At 37.5% G+C, this 17,442-nt stretch overlaps 1 protein-coding gene across 2 annotated transcripts in view; it reads left to right on the top strand.

Moving 5' to 3' along the window:
- The window catches only part of gra (granulito), a 98,616-nt gene extending 81,570 nt beyond the window's left edge, over positions 1–17,046 (top strand). Inside the window, exons 6-7 of one of the 2 annotated variants that reach the window (XM_043688109.2) lie at positions 598–710; positions 14,252–14,473. In XM_043688109.2, coding sequence (XP_043544044.1) covers positions 598–710; positions 14,252–14,335 — 197 coding nt within the window. In that variant the 3' untranslated portion in view covers positions 14,336–14,473. Of the gene's footprint in view, positions 1–597; positions 711–14,251 lie in introns of both variants that reach the window. The other variant, XM_087986525.1, reaches the window with a different exon arrangement.
- The last annotated feature ends 396 nt before the right edge of the window (positions 17,047–17,442 follow it).

The raw sequence follows: 17,442 nt of genomic DNA, 5'->3' as shown, positions 1-17,442 counted from the left end.
AAAAAGTGGATTCCAGCTACTGAAGGTGTTAAGAGTCAAAGAGATAGACTTTAAATAGACAATGGGAGGTAAGATTTTCACGAGGCATTAGTAAGTGAATTCCAGAGCACAGGAAATAGGCAACAAAAGACATGGACATTTCGTGAATTAATAAATATTTGAGTGTACTCCTGCAGCATTCCTATTATCAGGCTGAAATTATAAATGAACTTGATTGGTGCATCAAAAATGTTAAGTCTAGGAATGAGATGATTATGTAGTAGCATTCTTTATTTTCAATGCCAAAATATTTCCTGCCACTCATATCATATTTGGTATTCTGCAAGTTCAAATTAAAGTCCACCCACTAGTCGTAAATGGTCTGTGAAGAAGAACCCTCAGTCGATCACTAACTCCCACAGGTGTTCAACCAAAAAAAGTCTTAATTTAAGGCAATAACAGTAGAGAAAAAGCAAGATGCAGTGACATGTGTACAGTGTTAACATGATTCTTTGATACTCCCATAATTCTAGAGAGTAGTTGGACTAAACAACAAAAAACTGTTGCTGCATTAATAAAATGTCCAATTTGGTTTACCCATTTTCATTTACATTCCAGATGCAGAGAGGATTACTTACAGCAGAGAATTCCTGATGAAAATTGCTAGCCTGCCTATTTCAAAAGAGAAACCAGAGTTTTTGCCATCTCTTCCTGTTGTATTAGAGAGGCCAGTAAGTTGTACATTTTAGATTGTGATTATTGTTGGTAAATTGCATCTTTGCAGTTGTGCTGAAATAATAATCACAATTGATTTTTTTATAAATAAGAGACTAAGAAATGTTAAAAGAATGTCTGTGCTCAGTTACTGTAAACAAAAAGTCAACTAATCTAATTTTTGCTCCAGTCTATTCTTGATTATAAAGAGATGGAAGGTGCTATCAAGCAGCACCAGCTTGGTAATAACCTGCTCACTGACATCTGGGTTCTGCCAGGGCCATTCAGTTCCTGAGTTTATTACTGCCTTGGTTCAAACATGGCCAAAATAGCTAATTTTCAGAGGCGAGATGAGAGTGACTACCTTTGACATCATGACTGCATTTAAGCGAGTGCGGTATCAAGGAAATGTAGCAAAGCTGGAGTAAATGGGAATAGTGAGAAAACTGGTTGTAGTCATCCTGGCACAAAGGAAGTGCTTGCAGTTGTTCGATGTCAGTCATCTCAGCGCCAGAACATCTTTACGTGAGTTTCTCAGTCCGACTATCTTCAACTGCTTCAAATCATCCTCTATCATAAAGCAGAAGTTCATTGATGTCTGCACAATATTCAGCATTGTTTGTGACTTGTCACATACTGAAGCAGTCCATATCCAAATGCAGCAAGACCTGGACAAAATTTGGGGCTGGAACATAGCAAGTAACATTCATGCCGCACAAATGCTAAGAAATGATTATTTCCAGTAAGAAACAAACAATCTAACCACCTCACCTTGACATTCAGTGGTGTTACCATTACGGAATCCTCCATTATTAACATCCTGAGGGTTATTTATCATTGACAAGGAACTGAACTGAATTAGCCGTATAAACATAATGGCTACAAGGCAGGTCAGAGGTTGTGAATACGACAGGGAGTAATTCACCAAAGCCTGTCCAGTACCTAAAAGGCACAAGTCAGCAATGTGATGGAATATTCCCTGCTTGCCTGGAGGAGTACAGTTCAAACACTCAAGTAGCTTGACACCATAGAGGACAAAGCAAGCCACTTGACTGGCACCATATCTACAAACGACCACTCCTTACACCACCAATGTTCAGAAACAGCAGTGTGAATCCACTGATAGAGGCCATTTAGCTCATTCAGGCTACACCAACCCTCTGAAAGGGCATTCCACCCTACCCCTGTAGCCCTGCATTTACCATGGCTAATCCACCTCACCTACACCTCCCTGGACACTATGGGGCAATTTTTAGCATAGCCGATCCACCTACCTAGATTTCTTTGGACTTGACCATCCACAAGATGAACTGCAGAAATTCACTGAAACATCTTAGACAGCACCTTCTAAACCCATAACCACTTCCATTTGGAAGGCCAAGTGCAGCGGTTACATAGGAACACCACTACTACATTAGTGGTGGAGTTTAATTCTGAATACTTTTTGTAACAATCTAGAAATAACTTAGCAATTAATAATCTATTCAAATTAACAAGATTGTAAATGTTTGGATAAAATACTGAAGTACTGAAGATTTACTTATGCTTTTTAATGAATTATTGCTGGCATGAGTACTGAAGCAGAATTTGAAATTCCTGAGTTGTTTTTCACCCCCCCCTCCCCCCCCATCAAGTTTCCCACATCAAATATGTGGAGTTTCTCAAACAAAATGTAGAAACAGCAGGTTGTTTGCAATAATCTGCTATTACTAAGCTTTGAACCACTAGAATTAATCTACAATTTATATTTAATTTAGAGCTTCACCTAATGGTTGAGCAAGAATAATGACAGCAGGAAAAATCTGCCATGGTGTTAGTAATGTTGTACATACCATACAACCATATGAGAATGTGATGCAACTGTGTCATATCCTCAATAAAGACATTGAGACAAGAACCAATGTGTGTACAACATACTTGACAGATAAAGTTTTCACGGTCTTCAATTGTTTGGTGTAGTGCTTATTTCCAAACTCGGTGAACATATACAATATTTGCCAGTTTCCAACTCAGATTATTCAGTAGTGCCAACAATTTCATTACTTAACCATACCAACAAGATCTAGAAAAATTACTTCAGATGCTTCAATTAATTGATAACTTACTGCTGAACCCTGTGTTCTCATAATTAATTATTGTACCTTCTGCATACCCCATTATCTTTACCTCCATATTAGCCCATTAGGGATAAAGGTAAGGGTGCTGAAGCCACAGAAGATCTTATTAATTCTAACTTTAAAGCCTCATTGTCGTACTATTCCATAAGTCTGTCGAGGTCATTAATCTAAATTCTTCTTAAGAGAAAAATTTAATAGCGTTGTATTTGTTCTGATGTTGAAGCAATTGACAAAAGCAACTTTTGCTTTCTTTTACATGTCAGCAAGCTATAACATTATCAGGTGCAAATATAAAAAATGCATTTCCTGATTCATCTTTTGTTATTGTATCTTGTTTAGTATCAATTCTGTATTTTAAGAGTTGTTTTCTCCAACGTGAGCTTCAATTAATTATTTCCAGCTTTACTGGCTACTTCTGGGTTTCAACTAGTTTAACTCTTATTTAAAAATGTTTGAGATTAATGTGCAAATTGATGCTCAAGTGAGAATTCTTGGTTGTGAAGTATATACATGTCCTCTACTATCTGACACCCTCTGTGTTGAAGAGTATGTTATAGTATACCTTTTAATCTTCAGTGGTTTATCTCCTGAACCAAGTGGTTTTAATTAATCAATGAATCTTGTGCTTTTCTGTGAATTCAATAGTCTCTTGACATTTTTTTTCTTTCATTAGATCTTGTCAGCTTATGCCTTATTTCATATTAAGATTGTAATTTTCCTTACACCCGTCCTGCTCAGGTCATTAATTACTTCTAATTTTTTCAGTTGTAACTGCATATGAAAAACAACACATTTGCCCCTTGCCTAGTTCAGCTGAACTCTACCTTGGGACTGCTCACAGACAACCATCCTCCTTCTGCTTTGGAGTAACTAGTACTACAGTTCTAAAACTTCCTAACTCTTCCACTGCAGCATGTCTTTTACCAGATCAAAACCATTTTTTCATGATTGCAGGGTTCTTAAAAGTTCAGCTCTTTTGGCTGTTATTTATCATGTGAGCAGCATGAAGATTTATCTGAAGATTCTTCAGACCTGCAGTACTTGTCATCTAGTTGGTAGATGAATCAATGTCCACTGCTGGCACCATATTGCATAATGGATCCTCACCATAGCTCGTCATGGCGAGAGATTTGCTGACACTAGATAGCTTAGGAAAGTGCACTAATTTTCAAACCCCACTATTCCCAGAGTCATCACAAAAGTCAAAGAATCAATAAAATTACTCCATGTCCTCAATTTTCTTGTCAGATGAACTTAATTTAACAGAAAATACTGAATGGTTTCCTGTACTTAAAAACTATTTATTGTAAATAAATCAGTTCTAGCTACAGGTAAACAAATAGAATTCTAGCTTGATAATTTATATCTTAAAAAATACACCTTAAAATCAGCACCAACTTTTCATGGGAAGTTGAGTACTTTTCTGAATTCAGTATCCCTTGCTTTTCTTCAAACATGCTCCTGATTTACACTGTGACACCTATGCTTCATCCACCATCTTCCAGGATTAATTTAGATGTAATCAATGCTTATCAGATCTGTTGATAATGATACTCTCACTTATCTATGCCTTGATAAAATAGAAGAGAAACAATAGTCAAGATGTTGTCTCAGTAAGTCTATTTGAGAAATATAAAGTAATATTTTCCATGGTATTACTCAAGTTTACTATGCATCTGTCTGACGGTCAAGATAAAGTTTCATGACATGAATAGTGGTACTATCTTAGATGTGGAAATCGGTTTAAAGAATATATAGATAAGCTTCTGGGGCAAGCGGTGATCTCATTCTGGCTTCAGTGTGTGTTATTGTTATATCAAGAAGTCAAAGCATGCTGCTCCACAGCCTTAACATGTACAGTGCAACAATAAACTTAGTTTAAGAGTTACTGAGAAGTCTCATCTGAGCCTGAATCAAGTCCTAAGGGACCATGCTGGAACACACTGAAACATAGTAGCAGTGTGGAGATATCAATCTAAGGTAAACAGTACACTTTCTCAAATGAATCTGAGTAATCACAAGGCAAGAATGATCAACAAGATTTCCTGAATATAGCGAATTGCCTGGTTCTTTTAAGTGAGTTGAACCAGTTGAAAACTGATCCAAAGTGAGGTATGTTTCAAAGTGGCAGTATGTTTCTCACACCTACGCAGACTCTAGCTCTTCTGAAGCCCCTTAATGCCATTGAAAGGCCAATGCAGGCACTTAAATGAGAGTTGTGAAAGATACAGTTTCACACGTATACATTCATCCCTGGTTTCGATTAGAAGCAGCAACAGCTCCAGGTTAGTACTTGTACACAGTGACTCTCCCATTACTGATGACATCCTTATCTGACAAGCCGTAGGTGAAATCTTAGCAGACTTTGTCAACCTCGATGTCAAATGTGTCCACTTCAACCAGTTATCTCAACAATCAGGGGATTGGCAGACTCTTATGACTAATTTATGTTGATTGACCAATTCATAAGTTAATGGGATATAATAGTAATTGGAGTCCTCAACACTAAGCTTTCTGGTTTTGCAGTCTAAGGACGACTTATCATTATAGCAAGTGGTCCAGCATTCTAGCAGACCAAGCAAAGAGTGCATAACCAGAATATGTTTCAGTGCAAATCTGAAGTTCAGTCCAATCTTGTAGCTTCACCAGACACAAAAATGTCCAACAAGAATTGCACCACAGTTGAAGAAAAATCTGGAAAGGCCATTTAAATTCCACCATCTACAAAGCATAAGCTAAGTGTGATGTTTCAATAACTCGAAAAATGGCATCATCCTGGACAAGGCAATGTGCCTGCCCAGCACCCCATCTACCACTTTTAACAAACACTTCTTTCACCATTGACACAGGTTCAACACTGTACCCTCTGTGAGCTGCGTCACAATAACTCGCCAAGCCTTTTACAACAGCATCTTCCAAACTCAAACTTTACTACCTAAAAGCATAAGGGCAGCAGATACTTGAGAGAATACCACCAGTTGCAAGTCCCCTTCCAAGCCACATGCCATCCTCATCTGGAACTATATCCAAAACTGTTCCTTTGTTGTTGCCAGTCAAAATCCTGCAATTATATAAATCATTGGTAAAACATATTGCTTTCAGCTTTAATCTCCTTAATTAAACTTTCAGCTTTGGCCTCCTTAATTAATCACCATCCTGATTCAGAAGTATCACCGTTTTTCCGTTGCCAGGCCAAAATCCTGGTGTTCCCTTGTGAATAGTACAATGGGTGACCATACGTTCCAAGGACTGCAGTAATTCAAGAGGGCAACTCACCATACTTCCTCAAAGGCAATCAGGGATTAGATTAGATTAGATTTCCTACCGTATGGAAACAGGCTCTTCGAACAACAAGTCCACACGGACCCTCTGAAGAGTAACCCACCCAAACCCATTCAACTTTGACTACGCACCTAACACTATGGACAATTTAGCATGGCCAAGTCACTTAACCTGTACATTTTTGGATTGTGGGAGAAAACCGGAGCACACGGAGGAAACCCATGCAGACACTGGGAGAATGTGCAAACTCGACACAGATGGACGGTCACCCGAGGCGGGAATCGAACCCGGGTTCCTAGTGCCATCTGGCAGCAGTGCTAACTACTGAGCAACTGTGCTGCCCGTAGGGGTCTGGGTGATAAATGCTGGCCTAGCCAGCAGTGTCCACATCTGATGAATGGATGAAAAAGAAATATTGACATGGTGTTCAAAGAGGCAACATAAGCTACAAGAATGCCCAGCATCAGGCGTCCAGTTCTTTCAGCATGGCAGATTTGGCTTCTTTCAGCTGGGTTGCAATGCAAAATTATTTTTCAAAGTAAATTAAATAGATCACCTTGACAACGATGGAGAATCCTGCAAGTAGAAAAATTAGTAGTAATGGAAACTATGCACTTCTATCATCCATTGAGGTCATCCTTGAGGAGTACTTGACAATTGGAATCATGATTTTTTTTGTCATTAATTTTAAATGTCAACAATTTTAAGAGACTTTTCCTTGATTGGGGATCATCATTATTGTCCTGCCACCTACAATGAAGAGGCTTTACACACAGCACATTTGATCACCGCATTTCAAGATCCAGACTCCTAGAGTCAATAACTTTCAGCTCAAGGTTGGTTTGAAGTATCACTTATCTGCATGGATAAAAATTTGAGAGAGGTTATTTATGTATTAAGGAATCAGCCAAAGCCCTTTTAAATAAGCAGACTTATGTGCAATTATATCTTCTACAATTGACACAAGGCTTTTCTGTCAGATGATTTCCAAATGGATGATGGCTTTAGCCTATCCAGGAACATAAGCATTTGTGTGAAGATTGAATGACATTTTGTGAAATTTTCCAACAGCTTTCTCCATGACTGAAGTGCCATATCAAGAAGATTGAATGATATTTTTTGAAGAATGTTCTCAGCTTTTCCAAGAGTTTGATCAGCATTATGATCACCCTCCTATTGTATTAGAAAAGGATGAATCTCTTCTTTATTTAGATTACTAACCAGGATACACATCCAGGGAGTGAACCTAGGAGCATGTTTCAATCTGGACTAGTTCCGTTTTCAGAAACAGACCCTGTGACACCTGAGTCTTCATTTCTTGACATATGTAGTATATAAAAATTCCTTTGACATTTCAAATCAAATGAAAATTCTTCACCTATCTGGTGGTAAAGTCAAAAATGGCAGGACAATAACATCTTAAATTCTTGTGCCATATTTTCAATGCTAGGATAAAGAGATGAGTGAATCATCAGGATGATTGCAGAATTTGATGAAATGAATCTAAAGGAATCCCCCATGACTGCAAAGAAATAACAAAGAATTACCCTATGATTGCAGCACAAGAGAAAAGTGATTTCCATGTCAACTCTTTGGAAGGGCAATTCAACTTGCCCCACATGCTCACATTCCTCATAGCTTATCCAAAACAAAAACATACAGTTTAAGCAATTGGAAATCAAAGTGGCAGATGGCATACTTGAGAACTTTGAAAACGTGGAAGGTAGTCAGAGTTAAGTTTAAAATCAATGGAAAATTAACCAGTCAATTGGAATTTACATGCAATAAATATCTTGAGCTTTAATAAGAGATTAAGATGTGGGACTCTTATAGTATGGTGATGGTATCCCTTCCTCTAAGCCAAGAGCCTGGGTTCAAGTCCAATCTGTTCCAGAGCTGTATGCTAACATCTCTAAAAAAGTGTTTAATAATGCTTCTGTTTAAACAAAATTAAGAGTTTAAAGATGAGGGTTTTTGTGGTGCAGTGGTAGTAATTCAGGGAACTTGAATTCAAGTCACACATATAACATGTGTGTCACAACATGTCTGAATAGATTGATTAAAATAAGTATTTTAAGTAATTTAGGGGATTCATGTGGTACATGATTGATGTATAGTGGTAGTATTCCTATCTTTGGGTCAGAAGACCCTGGGTTCAAGTCCCACCTGCTCCAGAGATGTGTCATAACATCTCTGAACAGATTTAAGATGGAATATACATTATCGTGCAAATACTTAAAACTGTAATGAGTACAAATAGTAATCCAGATCAGGCAGGATATTGCTCAGACCACCCTTTCTCTCTTTGCTTCTTGGTTCTTAAAGCTGCTCAACTTCCTGGAACCCTCAGATGTGTTTGACTACAGTCTTCAGAGTCCTTTTCCATAACCAAATCTAAATGTTGAATCTTCCTACAGTCTCTTACTTTTATTATCTTTATCAAGGAGGACTACCTGGGTGACAAGGTCTTTTGGATCTATGAAGATTTACTTTATTGCAAAATGCTCCATATGATGTTTAATTCTTTGCTAAAATTTTGAGTTAAATATCCTACCTTTTGTTGTCAAGCTGCCATTCTTCTTTTGAACCCTTGTACATATTCTTGCCTCAGTATTTCCTCATCATCACACCAGCTTTTGATCCCAAACTAGTCTTATACTTCCATTCATTCCATTTAAGTACTACATTAACTTAATTTGGCCTGTACATGAGGCCTGTTAACAAGCATTCACAATCACCATTCCATTCTGTTATTCTTATCCTTATCTAGCTGGTGAACCAGGCTGTTGTGCACTTCAGTCAACCTCATGTTCTGACATTTTAAAAAATTGTTTCAAAGGATGTAGCCGTCGCTGACAAGGACAGCATTTGTTACCCATCAATGGCTTGTTAGGCCATTCAGAAGGCGGTTAAGAGTCAACCACATTACTGTGGATCTGGAGGCCAGAATAGGTAAGTGTGGCAGAATTTTGTTTTCCCTAAAGGACACAAATGACCCAGATGAGTTTCAACAACTATCAATGATAGTATCATGATAATCATTACTGAGGTTAGATCTCAATTTTAATCTTACTAATTGAATTTAAATTCCACTAGCTATCATAGGCCTCTGGATTACTAGGCCAATGATATACTAACTACGCACAACCTCCTCTATAAATACCTCTGGAAAAAATATTAAGCATGCTTAAATTAAAAGCTAACTCTTTCATGGGCTCTTGTGGCACAGTGATAATGATCCTGCCTCTGAACCAGAAGGCCTGGTTTCAAGCTTAGCTGCTTCAGAGGTCTGTCAATAACACATCTGAACAAGTTGATTTAAAAAGTATCAACTGTATCTTCCAGCTATGGCATTTTGATTATTGTTGAAAAATGACGTATTTTGTCAAAGATTTTCATCATGTTCTCATCAGGACAATTCAAAAGAATAACAATTTAAGGGGAAAATAACTTTTAATACTGTATGACAGGAGCATTCTGATTGAAAGAGGGGTTGCCGTGGTGAATTCACCTGTTGATGTTGAATCGGTGTTATTGGATTGCTATTGACCGAAGATTTAATTGGACAATCCATATAAATAATGCAGCTGTGACAACAAGTAAAAATCTGGGAGTACTGCAACAATTAACTTCCCAAGATCTGTCCACTATCATTTGACAAACTTTAGAAGCCTGGGAGGAAAAATAAATAGTTGGGGAGGGGTCTTGTGACATACTGATAGTGTCCCTACTTCTGGGCTAGAAGACCGGAGTTCAAGTCTCACTTGTTCTAGAGATATTTCATAACTTGTTTGAACAGGTTTTTTGATTTAAAAATATCTAGGAGTGCAATGGAGTCTTCAACAATGTTGAAGAAACTTGGCATTATCCAAAACAAAGTGGTAATAAACTGTTTTAGAACTCTTCTGACAAGACTTCTATCGTTATTCTCTATAAACTTCAACTTAGTTAAAATATTTTTCATGACTTCTTTCTAACATTGAAGATGACATTGGACAAAATCCTGTATGTTTGGAACCCTCCAGAAGTATTCATCTAAATCGAAGAATTTGGAGAATTCTGATGAAATTTAGTAAACAGTTGCTCAGAAATAGGTAGACTATTAAATACATAATCTAACTCCTGAGTAGCTATTCAACTGACCCCATACTTAACCCATGCCAACTGCATCAACCCCAGATGCTGATCTGACATCTTCTTCATATCTCCCTCTGGATCCAACTTCCCACTGAGGACCTGATAGCCCCTTTCTCTGTACTGCAGCCCTCTCCTGCTGCTGTGATCTGGCCCTGTACCCCCACTACTCCAAGGTCCAGCCATCACCGCCCTTGTTTCAGACCCAGCACCCGCTCCTCCACTCTTGACCACCTTCCCTGCTCAACTGGAATCCTGCCACCTACTTACTCCAGGCCTGGATCTGCTGCCTTCCTGGGACCTGACACCCACCTGGAACTGAGCACTCACCTTCCCCTGCCCCATGTATGACCCAATATCACCAATGCACACTGCTTTACCCTAAAGACTTACTAGCCCCTTTTCAACTTTGAGCCCTATCCACTTGGATCCATTTCCCTGGCACTTACCAATGTCATTCTATCCACATGACACCCTATCGTCTGGCACACTACCCTCTGCCATAAACCCCTGTACCCATTTGGCAATCTATCCCACATGGTAACCTACTTTACTGGCACCCTCCCCTCCCAGTACCCATAGTTTATGTACTTACCATTTGACATTATCTGTCAAAGTAGATGTCTGTGATTCTAAACCTTTAAATTTCAGAATGTGGCACCTGATTGCTGTGAAAAGGGATTGTGATTTGCTGTCTGTGGACAATTCTGCTGCATTGAAGAACTGAGAACAGAAGTAAGGCCCTACATTTCTGAAGGAGCCCTGACAGCTATTGCCTGTCAGAAATGCAGAACCCTCTCATTTCATAAAAAGAAATGAGGTGGAGTGACATGCTGCCTGAGATTGCCACTTCTCAGAACATCCAACCCAGTAATACTTAACAATAACCTATGCACTGATGTTTAGTTTGGGTTTTGCCAGCACCAATCTGCTGCTGACCTTATTAAAGATTTGGTTAAAATACAGAAAACAAAAAATGACTGCATGCCAACGATGAAAGGAGAGTGACTGCCCTTGACATCAAGTTTGTACTTGAGTGAGTATGGCACTAATGAGCCTGACCAAAAATAAAGTAAATGGCAAATAGGGGGAAAGCTGTCCACTGATTGTAGAATACCTAGAACAAAGGAAGATAGTTGTAGATGATGGAGGTCAATCACTTCCATCATGGAACAACACTGTGGGAGTTCCTCGGGATAGTGTCCTAGGCCCAAACATCTTCAAATCCTCCATCGTAAGGAGAGATACAGGGATGTTTACTAAAAATTGTACAATGCACAGTGTCATTTATGATTCCTCAGATAGTAAAGCAGTCTATGTCCATAAATAGCAAGACCTGATCAATATCCAGGTTTGAGCTGACAATTGGCAAGTACCTATTGAACACGTAAGTACCAAGGAATGGCCATCTTCAACAAGAAATAATGCAACCTTTTGCCCTTGGCATTCGATGGCATTACTGTTGCTGAATCCCACTCTGTCAACATATCGATGTTGTCATCGACCACAATCTGAACTGGACCACGCTATCAATACTGTAGCTACAAGAGCAAGTCAGAGACTAGAAATCCTGCAGTAAATAGCTTACCTCCTGACTCCCCAAAGCCTATATGCCATCTGTAATGCAAAGGTCAAGACAATAATAGGAGTCTCTACAGTTGCTTGGATGAGTGCAACTCCAATAACACTGAAGAAGCTTAACACCATCTAGGACAAAGCAGCCTTTTTGGTTGACATCGTATCCACAAACTCCGTCTACCATGGCACTCAAAAGCAGCGATGTGTGCCATGCATAAAATGAACTTTAGAAATTCCACAAGACTCCCACAATCCAAAGATGTGCAGATCAGGTGAATTGGCCATGCTAAATTTCCTATAGTGTTAGCTGCATTAGTCAGGAGTAAATATAGTGTAGGGGAATGGGTCTGGGGGGTTGCCCCTCAGAGGGTCAGTGTGGACTTGTTGGCCAAATGGCCTGTTTCCATACTGTAGGGAATCTAATCCTTCGACAGCACTGATCAACCCATGACTGCTACCATCTTGAAGGACAAGCACAGTAAATGGAACCACCACCACTTGGAAATATGTTGTTGCTGATCCTTCAGAATCTCTGTCAAAATAGTTACTGCCTACAATGCCATTAGGGAGTATCTATACCAAATGGGCTAAAGTGATTCAAGAAGGCAGTTCAGCACCACCTTCTCAAGGGCTCCAAGTGATAGCCAATAAATGCTAGTTAAGCCAGATGCGCCCACATTCCCATGAGTGATTAAAATCAAAGAAATAATATGCAGTTAACTGGATCAAAGAGAGACTTGCACCCCTCAGGGCAGGATGTCTCACCCTAGGTAATTATATTCCCAGCAAAACCAGAAAGCAGTAGCCCATATAATGAAACTTGTTGGGGTGTTGATCATGCTCCCTCCTCTTCCTCCTCCATAGTATAGAGTACAGGCTGGAATTAGATGGAAATATAGTGGCCTGGCAACCTGCTTTATTTTGCATGCTCTTCTGCCTTCCAAAACGCCATAAACTTACACCCTATCATGCTTTTACTGATCACCATTGATTCATTTCTAAACACTTTGGGCTCATGCTTAATTTTTTATCCATTCTTTTTCTTGGCTCACTCTTTCCATTCAATCCTTCATCCTTACATTCTTCTCTTCACCCTACTAGTTATTCTTTTGTCTCACACCCCCCTTCCCACTGACTGTTTTGTATGTACATCTATGTTTGAAGCATTCTTTATGTTAACAATATTTAAATTAGACCCTGTACTCAAAGGAAATGTGCACTCAGTGAAACAGAAATCTTCTAAAATTCAAGAATATATTGAACTCAACTTGGAATCAGGGAAGTAATTTCAGATGCTGAGAAGTATAATGCCAGCTTTTGAATATTTGCACAATTTACAAAGGGTGAGCAAAAATGTTAGTCTATTTAAACATGATTATGGGAAGACAGAATTATCAAACCTAAAATATCTATTGACAGTTCTTTTCTATACTGCTTTGTGAGGTAATATTGTGGAAGGTTTGTTGAGATTGTGAAGTGCATTTTTATAAATAGCATATAAGTTAGACAAGATACCTTATTGGATTAGCTCACTTGGCCAGATGGCCAGCAGAATAAGATCATCAGTGTGGAGTTTATCACTATTCCAGTTTCGGTAACCTTGGACTGAAGGATGCTACAATATAATATAATAACACAGGCAATTTATGAAGCAGCTAGATTAGGGTTAGTAATTTCATTCAAAGTTCTCCCCTTCCAAATGCAAGTAAATATTTTACATACCTGAAATTTACTTAGTATTTTAAATTCTTTGGTTTTATAGCTGGCATGATAACTTTGGTATCCCTTCCTGTTCGGCAATGGTTAAATTAAATAGATTAAAAGCCCCATGTGTTCCAAATGTTACAAAAAGCAGAAACTGGTATTTTAGACTTGCCTGAGAGGCATGTCAGAGCTGCAGAAACTCACATGATAGTTTGAAAATTTGCATTCATTTTTGTATGGAAGCTGTGGGAGATATATTGCTACCATGAAATACAAAATATCTTTTCTACCTTCATGCACTTAAAATATCTACTGTTGGCATTGGCAGCTGAATAGCCATTTATATTGCTTCACGCATGACAGAGGATTCTTTTAATTTAATGCTTGAATAACAAGTTCATTTTGCGGTATTTATAAAATTGGAATAATAAACTGGGCCACTAAATGTTACTTACAATATTTAATGAGACATAAAAGCATGAGATAACTGAATTCCCTTCAGGTCGCTCCTGCTGTGCTGTCATAGCTTTGCTAGGAGAAACTTTGTGGAAATACATTTTCTCACAAATGTGATGAAATATTTAATCCTTTTCAGCTAAATATAACAATGTGTTCATTTAGAATGTTTTGGCTATTAAAAAAAAAGTCATGACGATGAATTAAAGAGATATTACAGCGTACATAGATTATTTTAATATGTTGTAATCTCACATATTTGATTAATCCTATGTCTTTTCACCTAGAGAGAGAGGTTGTATGGAAGTGGACGGGGTTTATGTTTTGCTTACCAAAAGATGGCTACCAATCATCATGGAATTGCTGGCTGATAGACAGTTGCAAATCAAGTCCTGAACTCACTTGGAAGGTGCTTATATTCTGTTTAATATTTCTAAACATATCTACTGGACTTTTGGATCTTTATGGGAAGAACTCATCCAACTTTACTCAACAACTGGAAGATTTTCTTTTTTCAGTGATGAGGTTCATGATTAATTTCTTTTGATTCTAATTAATCAAGATGAAGTACCACATTTGTAAAACAGCACTTTTGGTAGAGTTTGTGCACTTGAAATAAATTGAAAATGGGTTAACAAATTTTTTTTATGTAGCAAATGAAATACATAGAAAGGACAATATTGTAACTCTGGCTCTCTCTTTTGAGGGATAGTTATTGGATCAGTTACCACAGAGACCATTTCACATTCTGGAGGCAACATGATATCCAGAGGCCAAGCATAAAAAGACAGATTTTTAAAAAATCATTATGTTTAACATTTTAATCTAGACACCTTGTCCGAAACAAAGTCTTCAGTTCTGTGTTTTTCACCTGCAATGTGTATTACCTACAAGTGAAGCGACTAGATTAGATTACATAGCTCTGACAAAGTCATTTTCCTCTTTGATGTTCTCTTATATGTACAAGGCTGGGACTATCCCAGTTATCAATGAGTGATATCAAAGATACATTCCTTTTAAGAAAGTACGGAATCATATTATGTTATCCTTCCTGTGCTATAGAGATTTTGATTTCTGAGCAGTTCAGCTTTTAGAAAAATCATTTTTGCCGAACTGTTGTTTCCAGCAACCACTCTTCTGGCATTATTGGGATTAAGAGTAGGTGAGACAGGATGGATTTTACACTTCCAAGTTGGAAGATCATTCTACATCTTTTATGTGTAAATGAGCATGTAACCAGAAATTGGACCTGCTTATCTCAACTGTCAACCCATATGTAACATTAGACTAAACAGCAGGTCATAATAGGTGTAAATATCAATGAGAGCTACTACATGTACATGTTTTACAACGTAGTCTCTTTAGAATTTGCCTTGTGGCCCTGAGCTTAAAAGATTTGAACCACACACTGCCAACTAGCAGAAGTGCATTAAGAACCACGAAAATAATTTTCCAAATTTAGAAATAGTAAGTTATACTTTAGTACTTTAGTTTATTGTACAAAATATCCATATAGAAAGTTATGATTTTCTTATTATTCAGTGTTAATTTTGTGCTCTACTTCATGAGCATATGGAGAATGAAAATGTGTTGATAATAGCCAGTGGTAACTCAGACTGCTTACAGCTTTATTATCAAGTCAGATGGTATTATTCACAAGCTTTGAATTCTTTAAATCTTCTGGCTGGCAGCAGAAAAGTGGTCATTTTTTGCTTCAAGAAGTTTACATTTTAAACTCAGCTTAAAATCCCTCATGTAGGCTAAGATCTTAAGGTATGTGGTATTAAACATATGTGTAAACAATCTTGATTGAGAATTAAACTGCCTACAAAATTATCATAGCTAGTAGCCCAGCTACCAAAGCAAGTATAGGTTTAAACTTTAAACTTCAGTCACTGCATAGAACAAAGGACTGAAAAGGGGTTGATGACAAATCTGTGATGCTCTCTGGTGGGACCTTAATTGAATGGTAAATTAATTGTTTTGTGCGTTCTGTGTTTTCCATAAGTTCTTTGTAGAATCCTATTGTCGAAATTGGCTTAAGATCCATCAGTGTGCCTTTGGAACTGGAGCAAAAACTTTAAAACTTTTGATGAAGGGTTCACTCATTTGGTTATATTTTGGCCTGTTGAATAAATCCTGATATGTACCTTTGATTTTCTTCAGTCTGCTTCCTGCACCAGTAATTGATCCAATATGCATCCACTAACAGTGGATAATGATTAAATTCATTACACTTCTGTAACCCATCTCACCCCCTAAAATTGTTAGGAACACTAATAATACCTCTGAATTACAGATGTTTACCACATATGTCACAACTGCTTTCCCAGAATAATTATTTCAAACATCCAGGTGGTTTAAGTTTCCTCATTGTGGCATTCTTTAGGTTACTATGAATTTAAGGTCTCACTTTCATTATTCTATCCAATAGTGTAAGTACATGTTTTGACCAATACCTTCTGTAATTTTTGTAAAAAATAGTTCTAAATTTATCTTTAACTAGTTTGACCGTGTGCTCTTTCTCTTCCTTTCATATTTTACTTTAATTAATTTTCTATATTTACATTTTCATACTATTTGACATCTTATTTTCCTTCCGTAAGATCTCATAATACATCTCATCAAGCTTACAATTCAATGTTCTCCATTTATCTCAGATTCTGAGACTAAGAATTAACCTTTTGACTTTTCTGCAGTGCTTCCAGCTTTTTGGAAAAAAAAATGATGAACCTGTGTGGACATGTTATGATATATCTCTGTGGCAGTCAGACCACCATGTCCATCTGGCTTACCACTGCATCACAAAAATTATTCAATCATTTGAATGCCTCCTTCATTTCTCAATGGCCAGAACTGCACAGAATATTCAAGGCATGGTCCGCTCAGTGCACAATACTATTTGATTGAATTCTTTTGACATGGATTCTATTGTTTTGGTTACATAATTAAAGGTTTAGTTCTTGGCCCTCAGTTATTTACAATTTCTAGCAATTAAATTGGTAAAGAGACTGAGTGTAATGTGTACTTATAATGTTTGCCAATGATACAAAGTTAGGTGGGGGTGTAAAATGTGAAGAGGATGAAAATAAACTATAAAATTATATGAACAGGTTGAATGAGTGATAACATGTTATACAATGTGAGAAAACGTGAAGTTACCCATTTTAGTGCAGGATTGAAAAACATCAATGTGATCTGATGCATAATTTACAGGAATTTAAAATACAACTACAGCAAACAATTAGAAAAACATTTGACATGTTAACCTTTATTACAAAGAGATGCAAATACAAGAGAAATCTTGTTACAAATATAGAGAGCCTTGACAAGACATTATGTAGTGTAATGCAAAATATAGAACGATATGTTGCAATGTTGGAATAAGGCTTTGACTATTTAGGACCAAAATGAAAAAAATTCCTTTCATTCAAAAGACTGGAAGTCTCTGGAAATCTTTACCTAAGAGATGTATAGA

The sequence above is a fragment of the Chiloscyllium plagiosum genome, unplaced genomic scaffold (genome assembly GCF_037043375.1).
Source record: "Chiloscyllium plagiosum isolate Xiang-an unplaced genomic scaffold, Cpla_swu_hap1 HiC_scaffold_4, whole genome shotgun sequence".
Taxonomy (NCBI): Eukaryota; Metazoa; Chordata; class Chondrichthyes; order Orectolobiformes; family Hemiscylliidae; genus Chiloscyllium; species Chiloscyllium plagiosum.
This window is presented reverse-complemented; position numbering and strand designations above follow the sequence as displayed.